Source organism: Schistocerca serialis, chromosome 3 (assembly GCF_023864345.2).
Source record: "Schistocerca serialis cubense isolate TAMUIC-IGC-003099 chromosome 3, iqSchSeri2.2, whole genome shotgun sequence".
Taxonomy (NCBI): Eukaryota; Metazoa; Arthropoda; class Insecta; order Orthoptera; family Acrididae; genus Schistocerca; species Schistocerca serialis.
In genome coordinates, this window is record NC_064640.1 from 643,351,474 (window position 1) to 643,366,660 (window position 15,187).

A 15,187-nucleotide genomic window follows, 5' to 3' on the forward strand; every position below is an offset into this window, starting at 1 on the left:
TGAAAATAAGGAAACGTATCAAGAAAGCTATTGTTTGGAATGTGGCCCTATACGGATGTGAAACTTGGACAATGGGAAGAGAAGGGAGAAGATGGCTAGAGGCCCTGGAGATGTGGTGCTATAGAAGGATGATGAAGATCAGCTGGAGAGACAAAGTAACAAATGAAGAGGTGCTTAGAAGAGTACAGGAAACCAGATCTCTGTGGAGGTACATCCAAACAAGAAGAGACAAACCTGTAGGGCACATCCTAAGATACAACATCACTGGAACAATAGCAGAAGGAGCTATTGAGGGAAGGAACTGGCAGGGGCAAGAAGGATATCATACATACAAGAGATTATGAATTATGTTGGATGAAAAACATATGTGGAAATGAAGAGGAAGGCAGACAGAAGAGATGAATGGCAGTCTGCTGCAAACCAACCTTAGGGTTGATTCCACCCAGATTTAATTAATCAAAGCACAACTATCTAATTTTTCATATTCTCTAGTTCCCTCTCAGTTGTTTTTGTTGTTGCTCATGTTGCTGTTGCTGCTGTTGTTACTGTTGCTGTTGTTGTTACTGTTTCTGCTGTTTGCTAGCATATCCCGTTAAGAATTAGACAGAGTAGTTCTTCGTATATCCCACAAAAGTTGCATCAGTCATCAGCAATTTTTCATCAAAACTTTACTGTGTGCCAACATTTCAATGAATATTTCTCAAAATTCACTTTTCTGGCAGTTACTGGGAGCCAACACTCTCCAAAAGCATCACTAAATTATTTTTAAAAAACTTATTCCGTTGTGTAGAGAGGAGCCTCTGAAAATGCACATAATTCTTGAACCTTCAGTTCAAATTAAATTCGATCCCTTAATATTTCATTTCAGAACTTCACAACTTTCTATTTCTGTCAATGCCACATGCTGTAAAATTGGAGGTTGTGTACTAATAAAAATGAAATGAACAACAATAATAGTGAGTAACTTGCAGGTCATAAAGTCTAACTGCTTAGTAGAAAATTTACATAGCCACCTCTGAACACAAACATTTACCTTCGAGGTACACTGACGAAAATAGAAAGTGTTACATCATATACACCTTGACTAAAGACTACCACACTCTTGCTCCAGTATTTCCATGTCTGTGGGATATGCTGATTAAAATTTAATCCTTATCTGATCTTATTTTCAGTAAAGAAATAAAGCTATTCACACAGATGAAGAATAGTGTGAGCGCATGATGGCTACTGGGAGTGTCTATAACATTACTGAACCTTTTCAGGTGGTGCATGCCCAGATAATGTGCATAAGCAGCTTATACTCATCTTTTCAGCTTTGAGGAAGGTTGAGTCATTGACACTGGGGACATGGAGAAGCTTATCAACAGGTCACACAGACAGTTAGCTTTAGTGCAATGCAGCAGAATGAGTATTGACAAGATACTCAGGACAATAGCATGGCAACAAGAGTTCATACAGGTCCTTCCAGCAGGACTGATTAGTAGGGAGATGATGACGGCTAAATTCTCAGCAGAGGTTACAGGCAGAGTACCAACACAAAATATAGGGAACAGCTTATTGGAAGCTGGGTTGTAATCTCAAGCTGCCATATGCCATTTACTGCTGACTCTGTACCACAGGCAACAGAAACTTGCATAGTGTAAAGCCAGAGTCATCTTGGACACTGAATGGAATTCTATAGTTTTAAGCGACAAATTTCACTTCTGTTTGTGGTGGTCAGGCTGACACTGACACGTCTGTAGATAATCAGATGAAAAGTCACAGGATGCAACAAATCTTGTTATCTGTACCTCTCCAGATCTTGGAATCATGGTGTGGGGAGCTATTTGATATAATAAGAGGACTGATTTGGTTATTGTTGAAGGGAGCACGAATACTTACTAGTCTGTGCAAGAACAGTAAACCCTGCTGTCATAGCCTTCATGACCAGTGTACCATATAGTATAGTCTAGCACGATAATGTAAGGCTGCAGTTCACATCATAAACACCTTGAAGAATGTACAGATCCATGACCAGCCTGCCAGGTCCCCTAACAGGTCACCAACAGAGCATGCCTGAATGTAATGAGAAGACGTATACTTTCACATTAGCCTCTGGCCAATAGTCTTCATGAACTAACACAGCATGTGCTTCAAGTATGGCAAGATCGTCACTGAGATGACATTTGGAGGCTGTTTCCTTCCATGTTACAACAAATAAGAATGTGGATTCATTCCATTGTTGTCACACTGATATTATCGTTGTTGTTGTTGTTGTTGTTGTTGTTCTTGTTGATGATGATGATGATGACAAACATTGGTTCCAAATGGGATTTAAGTTTAATAACTTATTACCCATTATGTGATGAACATCTCCACAAAGTCAGGTTAGTATCAGAACCAGTGCTTCATGATATAATATATTCCATTTCCATCAAAGTATTTCAGTTAATTTAGTAAGTGATTAAAGACATCTTAAATCAATATCTGGATATAATTAAACCACTTTAGTTATTAATCTAACAGAATTACCATTTCATCAGTCCTGTACAAATGCTAAATAGTATTTCCTCTCTTCACTCAAATTGCAGCAACAGTTTAAAAATTAACATAAATCCTTTTTTCCCTTCTTCACTGTATCAGCTACATTGTGGTGAAACCATATGATTGTTCTGAAATTCACTGAACTCTGCCATTTGTTACTGGTATTGTTATCCCAGTTGTCATATGTAATTTGACTGTGTTCATTATTTGCATTATGAAATTCATATATTTTGCAGAGTATAAAGTTCATATTTTCTTACATCCATTTGATCAGTTATAATAATATCACCATACAAATAGTCAGCCCAGTAATGTTATCACTGCAATTTCTGAGTCAGAACAAAATTGTAGTTTTGCTCACCTGTGGAAATTAATTTCCACTTTTTATTTTTTTTTTTATTTTTTTTTTTTTTTTTTATAGCTGCAGTTCAGATCATAACACACTATCAATTTCAGGCTGCAACCTTTATTACTGCCAACAATCTGAACTACTCCACTTTCTAACAAAATGTACAAAAAACAGAATGTAAACAGATAGAATATAATTTCTAGATTTTATATTCATGTACAATACAATAGAACAGGAAATGATTTCCTTACACAAATTTTTTTAAGAAAGCCTCCACTAAGATAACTGATTGTGATTAATACAAAACATTTACTGTCATCAGCCACCATATTAATTTATCTTTAATCTGCATGATAGGATCATTCTCCAAAATGTTGTCAATCCAATGTCTTGCCCAATGCACCACCTCTATTGGTGACAGTTAATGTAAAAGGTACTGACTCTTTGTTAAATTTCTGTTGCTTTTAATGAACATGCCCAAGATATTAAAACTATACCAAATAAAACTGCTAAATCTTCACTATAAAATTCAGCAGCCAATTTATTCTCATATCAGAACACTGATCTTTGGACAGACTAAACCAAACTCACTTTGGCTTGCTGTAAGAGTGCTGCATTTACAGTAAGCACCAAATGAATTCTTTACCATAAACTAGTGAGAAATTGAAAAAAAAATTGTTTTAGAGACATCATACTTTCATGGGAAGGTCATATAAAGCAGTAATATAGCAAGTGAAAGTGTATTGTCATCCTGTGTATGGAGTAGGAACCATTTACTGAGCACGAAAATACAGAGGCCAATAACTACTGTATATGATATATTGGAAGGTCCAGGTTGGAATATCAACAATATTAGGGAAATGACAGACTGCTACTCATCATAAGGATAACAAGCTGAGTGGCAGACAGGCACAATGAAAAAAAGAGTGTCACAGATTTAGCTTCCCGGTCTGAGCTGCTGGAGACAGCAGTTATGTGCACGAGAGATGTGCTTGCTTTTGTGGATGTGTATATGTTCTTTTCTGCAGAAGACTTTGGCCAAAAGCTGAATGTGTAGCAGTCTTTTCATTGTGCCTGTCTACAACTCAACAAGTCATCTTTATGGTGAGTAACAGTCTATCATTTTGCTACTGTTATTTATAAACTGGAAAGATAGTTTTTTGTTTTGAATACTGAACTGGTATAACAAAAAATATATATATCCTGCATGAAAACTATTGAATAATTGTTCAGCACAATAATATGAGGTGTCAGCTGTGCATGAATCTGGGTGCTAGTGAGCTAACAAAGGTGCAAATATTTGTTTTTCCAGTTCATGATGGCAGTTACATACAGGTTCATGCATGGACAATCAGGTCAGATGAGCAGTCGCTGCAGATTATATTATGACATTAAGCACAAATCAAGACAAATGTTGCATCCAGAGGGTCTGCCCAGTTCCATCTCTCAACTCATTGTCACATAGCACACCTCAGGCAGTGTTACTAAAGATGCAACTGGAGAGATGAATGGCACAAAGTTGACTTAAGTTATGACAGTAGTCAATGTATCTGCATCAGTGATGGTAGTTTACAAGTATAGTATCAATCAATAGGACAATCACTGCAGGACTGTATCGAACAAATTTGGGAATCGTGTGGCTTGGGTAGTCCACATTGGCCAATCACTACTTATGTATGTTGAAGAGGTACCTAAGAGTGCAGTGTACATCCAGATTATCATCCAGCTCATTTGTTGGCATTACTAAAAGATACAAATTATGACCTCTTCCTGCACAAAATTTTTTCCTGGGTATACTTCTTCACTGTCAAACATGCTTTCCACTATTTTTGGTAACTAACTCCTGAATATGAGATAGATCTGGTGATGAATGAGACTTTGCAACAACAGGTGAGAATACCATGACCACAATATGATGTCACAATAGGACTTACGTAGCAACCAACGAATTTCACCGTCATGCAGAAAGAAGTAAATCGTCCAGACATGAAAATTTTCAATGTTCTGCCTACAGACGTTAAATGTCTTGCTCTTGAAAAACTAAAATTTGAGAGCAAGGTGAAAGAATACCCATTGCAAATTAAATAATACAAATAAATTAATACGTTTTGTAGCATAAATGTGTGGGCATGTGTGTAGTTTTATCTGTAACTCATGATGTCTCATTAGAGCAAGAATAAATATGAATAATTTTTTGTTGTAAAAGATATCACATACATTTTCCTGTATTAAGGTACATCAATGTGTGTGTGTGTGTGTGTGTGTGTGTGTGTGTGTGTGTGTGTGTAAATATTAATTCTGATGTCTTTTTGCATTTCAGCCCTCTTTTTTTATGCAAGTACTATCATGAATCTGCCCACATTTGTAAATTTAATAAAATAACTCACAATCGTAAATTTTGTAAAAACACCAGCTTATATCCTTATCCTAGCAATGCTAATGCCACTGGAACCAGCAGATCTCATAATAAAGAAAATAAATGAAGCACAGCTCAAGGTACTCAACTCAACCACAACTGAGACAGCTCTACTGTGTAACTGTTCGTCTTCTAGATGACGCACTCTTGGTGAAAGTCTATACAACAGCTCTAAATGGAAATTATTCTTTCCTCATGCTTATTTTTATTGTTTCTTCCTAATCTCCTCTATGTTGATGGACACAACACTTCCCATTTCCTGTCAAGTATCATGAGAGACATTCTGGCCCGAGCTGCCAGAGTTGGTGGTCATGTGTGTATGAGGTGTGCTTGCTTGTGTGAATGAATGGTGTGTGTTCCCTTTTTCTGATGAAGGCTGTGGCTGAAAGCTTATGTGTAAGTGTCTTTTAAGTGTGCCTGTTTACAACTTAACATGTCATCTTTACAGTAAGTAGCAATCTATCTTTTCTTACCTAAACTATTGATAAGAAGACATATTTTCACAATAATTCTTGGCATACAGAACAGGATAACAACCTTTAGTGACACAATCTGTCTAATTTTATTGAGAAACACATGTCTATTATGGTTCTCCACAAAAAAAGTATTTCAAGAGAGAAATATATATTTCTGGACACACGTTTCTATTCCCATTATCCTTTCAATGCATACAGAAATGTTTGTCTATGTACACCTGAGTGTGGCCATTGGAAAACAGTAATCACTTATTACAGATGCTTGCCCATCACCCACGTGAGGAAATCTGTGGACTCAAGATGTCTAAAACTTTAAATGCATGGAAAATGGCCAGCAACTCATTGAAAAGTTGGACAGGTTCTCGCACAACTGGCATTAAGTTTAAAATATGGTAAGTAATCACAAATATTTGATGTAGGATGAAAGTCTCATAGAATTGTTTAAATCACAACATATTTGCTATGGACTGTGCTATTTATTACAATTAAATAATATAGTAAATAGTTCAGTCGATGGCAAGTATGATGTATCTTTCAATTTTTTTTTTTTTTTGGGTGTGAGGAATGTGAATAGCCACCTACTTATTTACTGGTAATTACAATACAGTTTACAAACACAAAATATACTGTTAATATAGTAAGGAGCATAGTTTACTGCACTCTCCACACAGCTGGTCAACAATTTAATGTCTACATTAACTTTTTTACTCCTTTCTTCATTCTTTAGGATAAGTGCTTAACAATTTCTCTTCCCTGTCTTTGATCCAAATTGACATTCTGTATCACAAACAGGAAAAAGTATTTTAAATACTGATCTAACACAGAATTTTGTTTTGAAGCCTATATTTACAACTTTACACATTCATCAGTAAACTATAGTGAATGTAATTAAATTTATAAGGTTATGAGGTACTTTGACCAATGCTACCAGTGTGATCAATTATAAGCAAGTGTCTATTTTTCTTAAAGATTATTGAATAAAAACCCACCAAAATAACATCTCACCTGATTTCAAGTTGCAGCCACATTAACTGAACCACAGATAACAGCAGCTATTACATGCACCACTTCCCTAACTTAAATTTAACAGAAAGACACAGTGCAAGAGGTCTCATGCAACAGGATGTGCCCTTACGAACCTGACTAGCAGGCAGTGACTCAGAAAGTTGGCCCGGGCTGAGGGTGGAGGCATACTGATGCAGGTGGGCCGGAGACATAGAGGCAGGGGCCTAGAAAAACACACACCAAGTCACCGCAACACCAGGTGCCACACTCGTACGCAGTAACTGTGGTAATAACAGTAGAGTGAATCCAGAAAACACAGTAAGTGAAACAACATACAAGATTGACAAGCTACAGTATAAGCTATAATTTTCAGTTAGGATTCAAAAGTGGGTTAGCAGTGCTTCTCTCGTGCATTGAGAAATAGATTTGCTAAACAGTTCAGATCTACTATAAACACACAGCATTGAAAAGAAAGAAATGTTACACAGATAATAAAAATGGTCAATAGGTTTTGAGAGACCAAAGATTTATTTTACACAACATGCAAAGGCAGTTATCTTACAATTACAGTAGTACAGCAGGAATACCACAGCCATTTGAAAATAGGAGCACACAAAACTGAACAATATACACAAAATTCAACTATTAAATGAACAGTTTCCATAAATTTAAATATGATAGCTTTTAAATTACCTCTTATGTTCTTTACAAGCTGTTGCTTATATCATCATCGTAACAAACCTATCTGCATGTAAAAACTAGTGGATATAATCAAACAAATCCTCAAAAACTTCAGTATCTCTTAGGATACTTATATTCTGGCATGTTCACGAACAGAATAGGCAAATGTGACATTCCTGGTAACAAAAGGTTTGCACATGTAAATCCTCAAGATATGGTGTGTGTTGTCATCAAAAATTTCAAGTATTAAGAACACTACTCCACCAGCCCTGTCTGTTTGAAATTTCCTGGCAGATTAAAACTACGTGTAGGACTGAGACTCGAACTCAGGACCTTTGCCTTTCACAGGCAGGTGCTCTACCATCTGAGCTACCAAAGCCCAACTCACGACCCGTCCTCACAGCTTCACTTCTGCCATTACCTCCTCTCCAAACCTTCCAAACTTCACAGAAGCTCACCCGCGAAACTTGCAGAACTAGCATTCCTGGAAGGAAGGAAATTTGTAAGGTACGAGACAAGGTACTGGTGGACATGAAGCTATGAGGATGGGTCGTGAGTCGTACTTGGGTAGCTCAGATGGTAGAGCACTTGCCCATGAAAGGCACAGGTCCTGAGTTTGCGACTCGATCTGGCAGACAGCCTTAATCTGCCAGGAAGTTTCATATCAGTGTACACTCCACTGCAGAGTGAAAATTTCATTCTGGACTGCTGTCTCTCTCTCTCTCTCTCTCTCTCTCTCTCTCTCTCTCTCTCTCCACCTCTCCTCCCTCATATTTTTATACGACATGCAGTCACTGTCAAATATTTATTGTGTATAACTTCTCCACAGTCTATAGATCTTTTAGTGTAGGCAGCCACATAAACAAGACCGCATTTGGCAAAATATCAAATATTTAGAAATAATACTGACCATTTGAGATTGACTCTGATGATTTGTGCAATATATTGGACAAGACTGCAGAGCTTTAAATATATTGACACTTGCTCAATATATTGTGCCCTTTAAGGGTAGTATTGTACCATGGTAGTATTGTACAATGCATGTCAGTTCCTACTGACACAGAGAGAAATCCAGTTCCCTCAGAAATAATTTCAACAGTGAAATCACAAATGTAAATTACAAAAAATCAGAAGTGGGCTGGAAGATATACATGAAAGCACCATATGTACTTTGAAGAAATAAAGTTCCTGATTGATCAAGAAATATCACCCACTTTGTCCACAATAGCAGAGGAAACCAACGATCATGGAGTCATAATGTTGTTATTGTTGTGGTCTTCAGTCCTGAGACTGGTTTGATGCAGCTCTCCATGCTACTCTATCCTGTGCAAGCTTCTTCATCTCCCAGTACCTACTGTAACCTATATCATTCTGAATCTACTTTGTGTATTCATCTCATGGTCTCCTTCTACGATTTTTACCCTCCACACTGTCCTCCAGTATTAAATTGGTGATCCCTTGATGCCTCAGAACATGTCCTACCAACCGATCCCTTCTTCTTAGTCAAGTTGTGCCACAAACTTCTCTTCTCCCCAATCCTATTCAACACCTCCTCATTAGTTATGTGATTTACCCATCTAATCTTTAATCATAATATTAAGAAGAAATATTTACTTTCCTTGTAGCAGCTCAGAAGTCAGCTGTCTTATGAACATACATATTATTTTTTCTTTCACCAGTTGTCACATCACAAATCTACAATCATGTAAGCTTTCTATCAGCATAACTGTTTTATTTCATTTGCAACAATTGTTACAATAAAGAAATACACAGGAAACACTACATGCACACAGTTCATTTATTTAATCTATAGTGAATTGCCACTGTGGTTTACAAATATATACTGTCATGGAAGAGTCCCTGGTCCACTGAAATGTTAACAGAAGACTTTTTGAAATCATTTCGCAGTTCTGCTACCATCTGAGCTACCCCAGCACAACTCTCGATCCATCCTCACAGCTTCACTTCTGCCAGTACTTCCTCTCCTACCTTCCAAACTTCACAGAAGCTCTCCTGCAAAACTTGCACAACTAGCACTCCTGTGTTTTGCAAGGCAAGCAACTTACTAGCAATATACAACCACATCATTGAGCACTGACTAGTTTGGTATGAAGGTAGATTTCTAGCTGACATACCACACACATAAATATTAAATGATGATATTGTGCTATACGTGGTCTCACTCTTTGGGGCAATATACTGACACACCATTATTGTGCCAATAATACTGAGGATGTAAGCTGCTTCACACCTTGCACTGTTTGTGCCCTACTGTCTACACAAATAACTCTCATTCTGGAAAAATTAACATTCTGTGTCATTGTGCAGCCTATTTCCAAAATTTTGAATTGTTTAAATACTTTCTACTGATGTAAAAAGTTTTTTGACAATGTCTTAATTAAAGAAGGAAGCCTGCAGCCAACATACCACAATAAAAAAAGAGAGTTTGTCTGCTAAAAATGGCAGACAAAAGTTATCTGAATGGTCAGTTATGCCCTTTATAAATAACTGCATGAGAAATGCCATTTCACAGTTTTCTAAAAATTTGACCTAAAATACTGGTCCACAAGTTAGGCCACTATTTTTATGCTAGGTATTAATGTATTCTGTAGCACTAAAATATGCAGTTCACCATGATATACACTTTTAGTTTGTTAAGCACCAAAAATAATAGAAATATAGAGCAAGTCAACTTTCTATAGATCATGTTTCATCCATTACCACCACCACCACCACCACCACCACCACCACCACCACCACAAAATTAAGATTTTCCCTGAAGTTTAAAATACTCTGAAATATTTGTAACAATTTATGACAAAACCCACTACCTCAGTAAAAGAATATAGGCTATTAAAATTGCAGGTCATAAGCATGCGAAAGTTCTAATCTTTCAAAATTTAAGTAAATCTAGATCCTAAAAACATTACCTCACTCTAGTGGAGACTCAGGCAGATACAATGGATTCTCTTTTGGGGGGGGGGGGGGGGGGGGGGAGGGGGGGGGTGAAAGTAATATCTTTTTACTGGCATCTGAAAGATGATACTCACAGCAAATTAAACAACAACAAAAAATGAAATTTGATAACATGCTTGAAACCTCAATTTCTTGTAGCATATAACTAAGTACACATGCACACACAATATGTATGCATTTGAGTGATACATAATCTGCCAGGAGGAATGCAGACATATAGTATCTCCTGCTTCTTCAGTTTTAAAATCGTGCTGCCCATCAAATTACACACAAGTGAACTGTAATAGGGAACTCTAATACTCTTTCAGAAACAAAAAATATACCACATTTTTAAGAAAAATGACAATAGGTACACAATATCTTATGATGCGATCTGAATTCATTCAGAGACCTTGAGATTCAACATCATTCCTACCATACCATTGTTACAAAGAATTGGAAGATAAATTTAAATGCAAGGCTAAGCACAAATAATAAAGAAAAAGAGTTGTTTGGATCTTGTGAGTAATTTAGGCAGTTATGTGGCATTTGTGTTGGCTGGTACATCCCACTGATACAAGCCCACTGCAGCAATAAATAAATCAGAAGGCAACGAATACCAACAAAAGTGGAATGCAAAAGCTTTGGACAAGCAGTAAAAGGTAGCATTGAAGCAACAGTAGTGATGTTACAAATGTCCTTAGTGTGTAGACAAGCAACCTATGGTACTATGTTTACAGGTACGTAATGTACCCATTCATTAATCATCATCGTATTGAGTTTTTCTGTGAAGGAGAGTACATAACTCATGTTGAGAGAGTGAATATCAACCATGTAAAGTTGAAATGTGGCAAAAACAAAGTGGGCCACAGTACATGTCAGCCACAAATCTATAATTTTTTTAGCACAAACATTGAAAGGAGTAAAGGCAGACCCTTACCATATAGCTGAGGCACTCAGCATACATAAATTAGGTTTGTAATTTGAAGTTAACTCCCGTTCTCTCTCTCTCTCTCTCTCTCTCTCTCTCTCTCTCTCTCTCTCTCTCTCTCTTTCTTTCTCCCTCTCTAATTTTTGAATTATTTGTTTCACACCCAGTACTTCAAACTTCTGTATTAATTTTTGAATACACCCAATTCAGATGAGGTTTTGGATCTAATTTACACCAGGACAGCAATTCTAATTAACTGTAAATGAGGTTCTCCTGCCATAGTTGAAAAAGCATTCAACTTAAAGTATTGTAAAAGAAATTAGAAAGCCAATAATGCTAATTCTTTCCTTCGATCATTCAAGTAATGATAATACATTATCACTTAAAAGCCGAAACTAATTGATTTTCATCTGAAGAAACACATTCAAGTACAAATAAAAATTGTATATAGGCACTCTCATAACCTTACAAATTTATAACTGTAAGGCCAAAACCACGAAATACAAACATTATATGCATTCAGCAAGTTTCCAATACATTTACACAACAGGAAATTGGGTCACATGCTACAGCACGCGTATCTAGTATGTTATAAAACGCCGCACATAAAAACGGAATTTTTCAGTGTTCATACCTCAGGTTCTACAGGTGATAAGAATGTAGAGTTAAGTGTTTTGCATAACCCCTGGGCTAGGGACCATTTGTATATCCATCAGAAGGATCATCTTAGTGTCACTACCCTAGAATACAGGGTCAATGTATGAATATTACACACTTACTCCTGCTCAGGCAAATTGAGATCAGTTGGTTCTTTTTGGGTTTGATGTGGTCTATGGTGGGCCTGATGGGACTTATGGAGGCACCATTAGTTCATTTGCGGTTCCTCGGGAAACACCATGGAAAGGATGCCCTTACTACATTTTTGCCATCACCAGTGGACCAATACCCAGCCAAGGATTCCAAGACGGATATGCACAGCAAATGACTGAAATTTTCACAATACATTCTGAAGATCCTGATATTGAAGAACCTTGAAAATTTTCTTGATATCTTCATGATGTTCAAAGTTACCCTACTTCTACACCTAAAATTCTGTATGACATAAAATATAAATAATATATAACAGAAGTAAATTGCTCGAATTTTAACAGTAAATTCTCTGGGCTTTCATCTACAAATGTCATCTCCCTGTTTTCAAAAATCTTTATCCATTATCAAGAAACACCCCAAAAGCTTGTTTTTTGGGTACTAAAACCCAGCTGTGGATTCAGACAGCTATGCACAGCAAATGGCTGTAATTTTTATGTAGTATTCCTAAGATCCTAAGCTCTAACACCTTGAAAATTTTCTTCATGTCTTTATCTGTTTCCAAGATCCAGAGGCTAATAGTTATCCTACTTTTACACATAAAATAAGCACATAAAATCTGGCCTGAAGCAAAAACATAGTTTACAAAGTGACATAGTATGGAAAAATATCGTGTAAAGTATCTTTGTTATCATCTGGGAACCCCACGTTGTAGCACTAAAGCACATGAAAAACTTCTGTACACATAAAATCTGGTCCGAGGTGTAAAATTAGTGTTGCATTATTTCAATTTCACATGAGTAAGCTATATAAATTTTACTGACCAATACGTTTCTTTTCATACGCGTTCCATGCCCTGCTGCAACAGGGAAAAGAAGAGGACCACTGGAAAAAAGCTCCTAGTGGAGGACAAAAAATGTGAACACATTCCTGTTTACATAAAACACTGAATGAAAAGTGATTTACCATCTGTCTAATTCTACTTTTCTCAGCACCTTCAAAAATCTTCCCAAAAATTTTGGGCATGAAAACATATTCACACTTTTTTATGCTGAGAGAGAAGATAATGGCAGTGGAAAGAAGACGGAAAAGTAATAAGCAGGTGAGAGCAAGTGATGATAAAAGACAGAGTATACAGGGTGTCTGTGGAGAAAAGGTCAATATTTTGAACAGTGATAGTATAAGTAATTCTGAACAAAAAATGTTATATGAACACAGATCCGCAAATGCTTCATTAGGGAGGTATGGGTATTGAAAGGAAATTTAATTCTGCAAAATTAATGTGCACATCGTAAACATAGAAGGTGTTTCACTAAATGTGTTTGCCTCTGTAAGCTACGAAGTAATAGGTGACAGAAATACTCATTGTGGTAGGTCACCATAAGAAACGGTACACTGTCTGCGGAGCTATGAACATAGTTTATTGTGTTATTATCCAAAGATTTACAGCAAATAGATACAATTTTTTAAATGGAACAATAGTTGTTTCTATCATGCACTAGAATCAGTAACACCAGCTGTGTATACATCAATTTAAATTACATTCCTATCACTTTTGGTTCGGGAGCTACAACCCTTCAAAGTTTCAGGGACCATCTCAACAACACCTACCCTAATCCCTGGACTGGCCATGGCGGTGCTATTAACTGACCTCCAAGATCACCTGACCTTACACCTTTAGATTCCTGTTTATGGGGTTGGATGAAATCAGAGGTGCACAAAGTGAAGGTAAATACATGAGATGAACTGCTTCATTGCATGATGGATGCTGCTGAATTGATTAGGAACCAACCACAGGCAACTGAACAAGTAACACAACATGTTATTGCTAGAGCGCAAAAGGGCATTGACATTCATCGTGGGATATTCGAACCTGTTCTGTGAACTGTACAACATCTGTACGATAAGTTTAAAGCCATTTGTAAATGACGTGGTACATCTTTTTCAACCAAATGCATGTAACATGCATGTTGTAATGCATTATGTACTAAATGCAAAGTAAATAAACATTATGTAAAATGTGTAACATAACTGTACTTCTCTGTTACATTGTTTTCAAGAACATCACATTACAGTACAGTTGTATTGTGTATACGTTCTTGTTGTGCACATCAATTTTACAAAATGAAAGTTCCTTTCAATGCCCATACCTCCATAATGAAGCATTTGCAGACCTATGTTCATATAATGTTTTTTGTTCAGAATTACTTATACTATCACTGTGTAGAATATTGACCTTTACTCCCCAAACACCCTTTATGTCAATGACAATTAGAGGGTGGGGGGAGCGAGGGGGTGGGGAGAGGGGGAGAGGGGGAGAGAGAGAGAGAGAGAGAGAGAGAGAGATATCCAGCTCTGCTGTATGGTTAAATTATGGCATAGAGACACTAGCAATAGAAAGGGGTGAATGAGTAGCAGTAAAAGAGAGCAAGAATGACACAGTGAGAATGAGAAGAAACTGTGGTAGTAGAAAAGAACAAAGGGGACCATGGCTGTGACACAGGAGACGACGACAGTAACACACGAAGAGATAAGGACAATGACTTGGGCTGAATGAGTGAGAAAGGGCAACTAGCAGTGGATAGGTATGGGTGCCTTACAACGATGGACTAGTGGGTGTGAGATAGGGAAGCTTGTGGGAGTTTGAGGTGAGTTGCATGTTAAAATAAGTGCGAATCTATTCCCATTCCAAAATTTTTGGGAAAATTTTTAAAGGTGCTGAGAAAGGTAGGATGAGGCAGCTTGTACATCACTTTTCAGTCTGAGTCTTTTAAGCAAACAGGAGCATATTCATATTTTGTGCTCCAATAGGGGAATTTTTCCACTGGTAATTACTTCTTTCTAAAGCTGTAAGGTGTGTGTGTATGTGTGTGTGCGTGTGTGTGTGTGTGTGTGTGTGTGTGTGTGTGTGTGTGTAGTACAGAGGGAAGAGGGCACACAAACAAACGCATGTACTTAGCAGTTAGTAGTGCAGAATTAAATGATATGATGTATTGGGAAGAAGATGCAACAGTACATTATTCCTAAATGCAAAACAAAACTTA

The 15,187-nt window shown here is 37.0% G+C and overlaps 1 protein-coding gene across 1 annotated transcript in view; it reads right to left on the reverse strand.

Moving 5' to 3' along the window:
• The window catches only part of LOC126470529 (liprin-alpha-1), a 1,209,312-nt gene that overhangs the window by 85,525 nt on the left and 1,108,600 nt on the right, over positions 1 to 15,187 (reverse strand). The window contains exon 18 of the mRNA XM_050098447.1: positions 6,904 to 6,993. Coding sequence (XP_049954404.1) covers positions 6,904 to 6,993 — 90 coding nt within the window. The remainder of the gene's footprint in view (positions 1 to 6,903; positions 6,994 to 15,187) is intronic.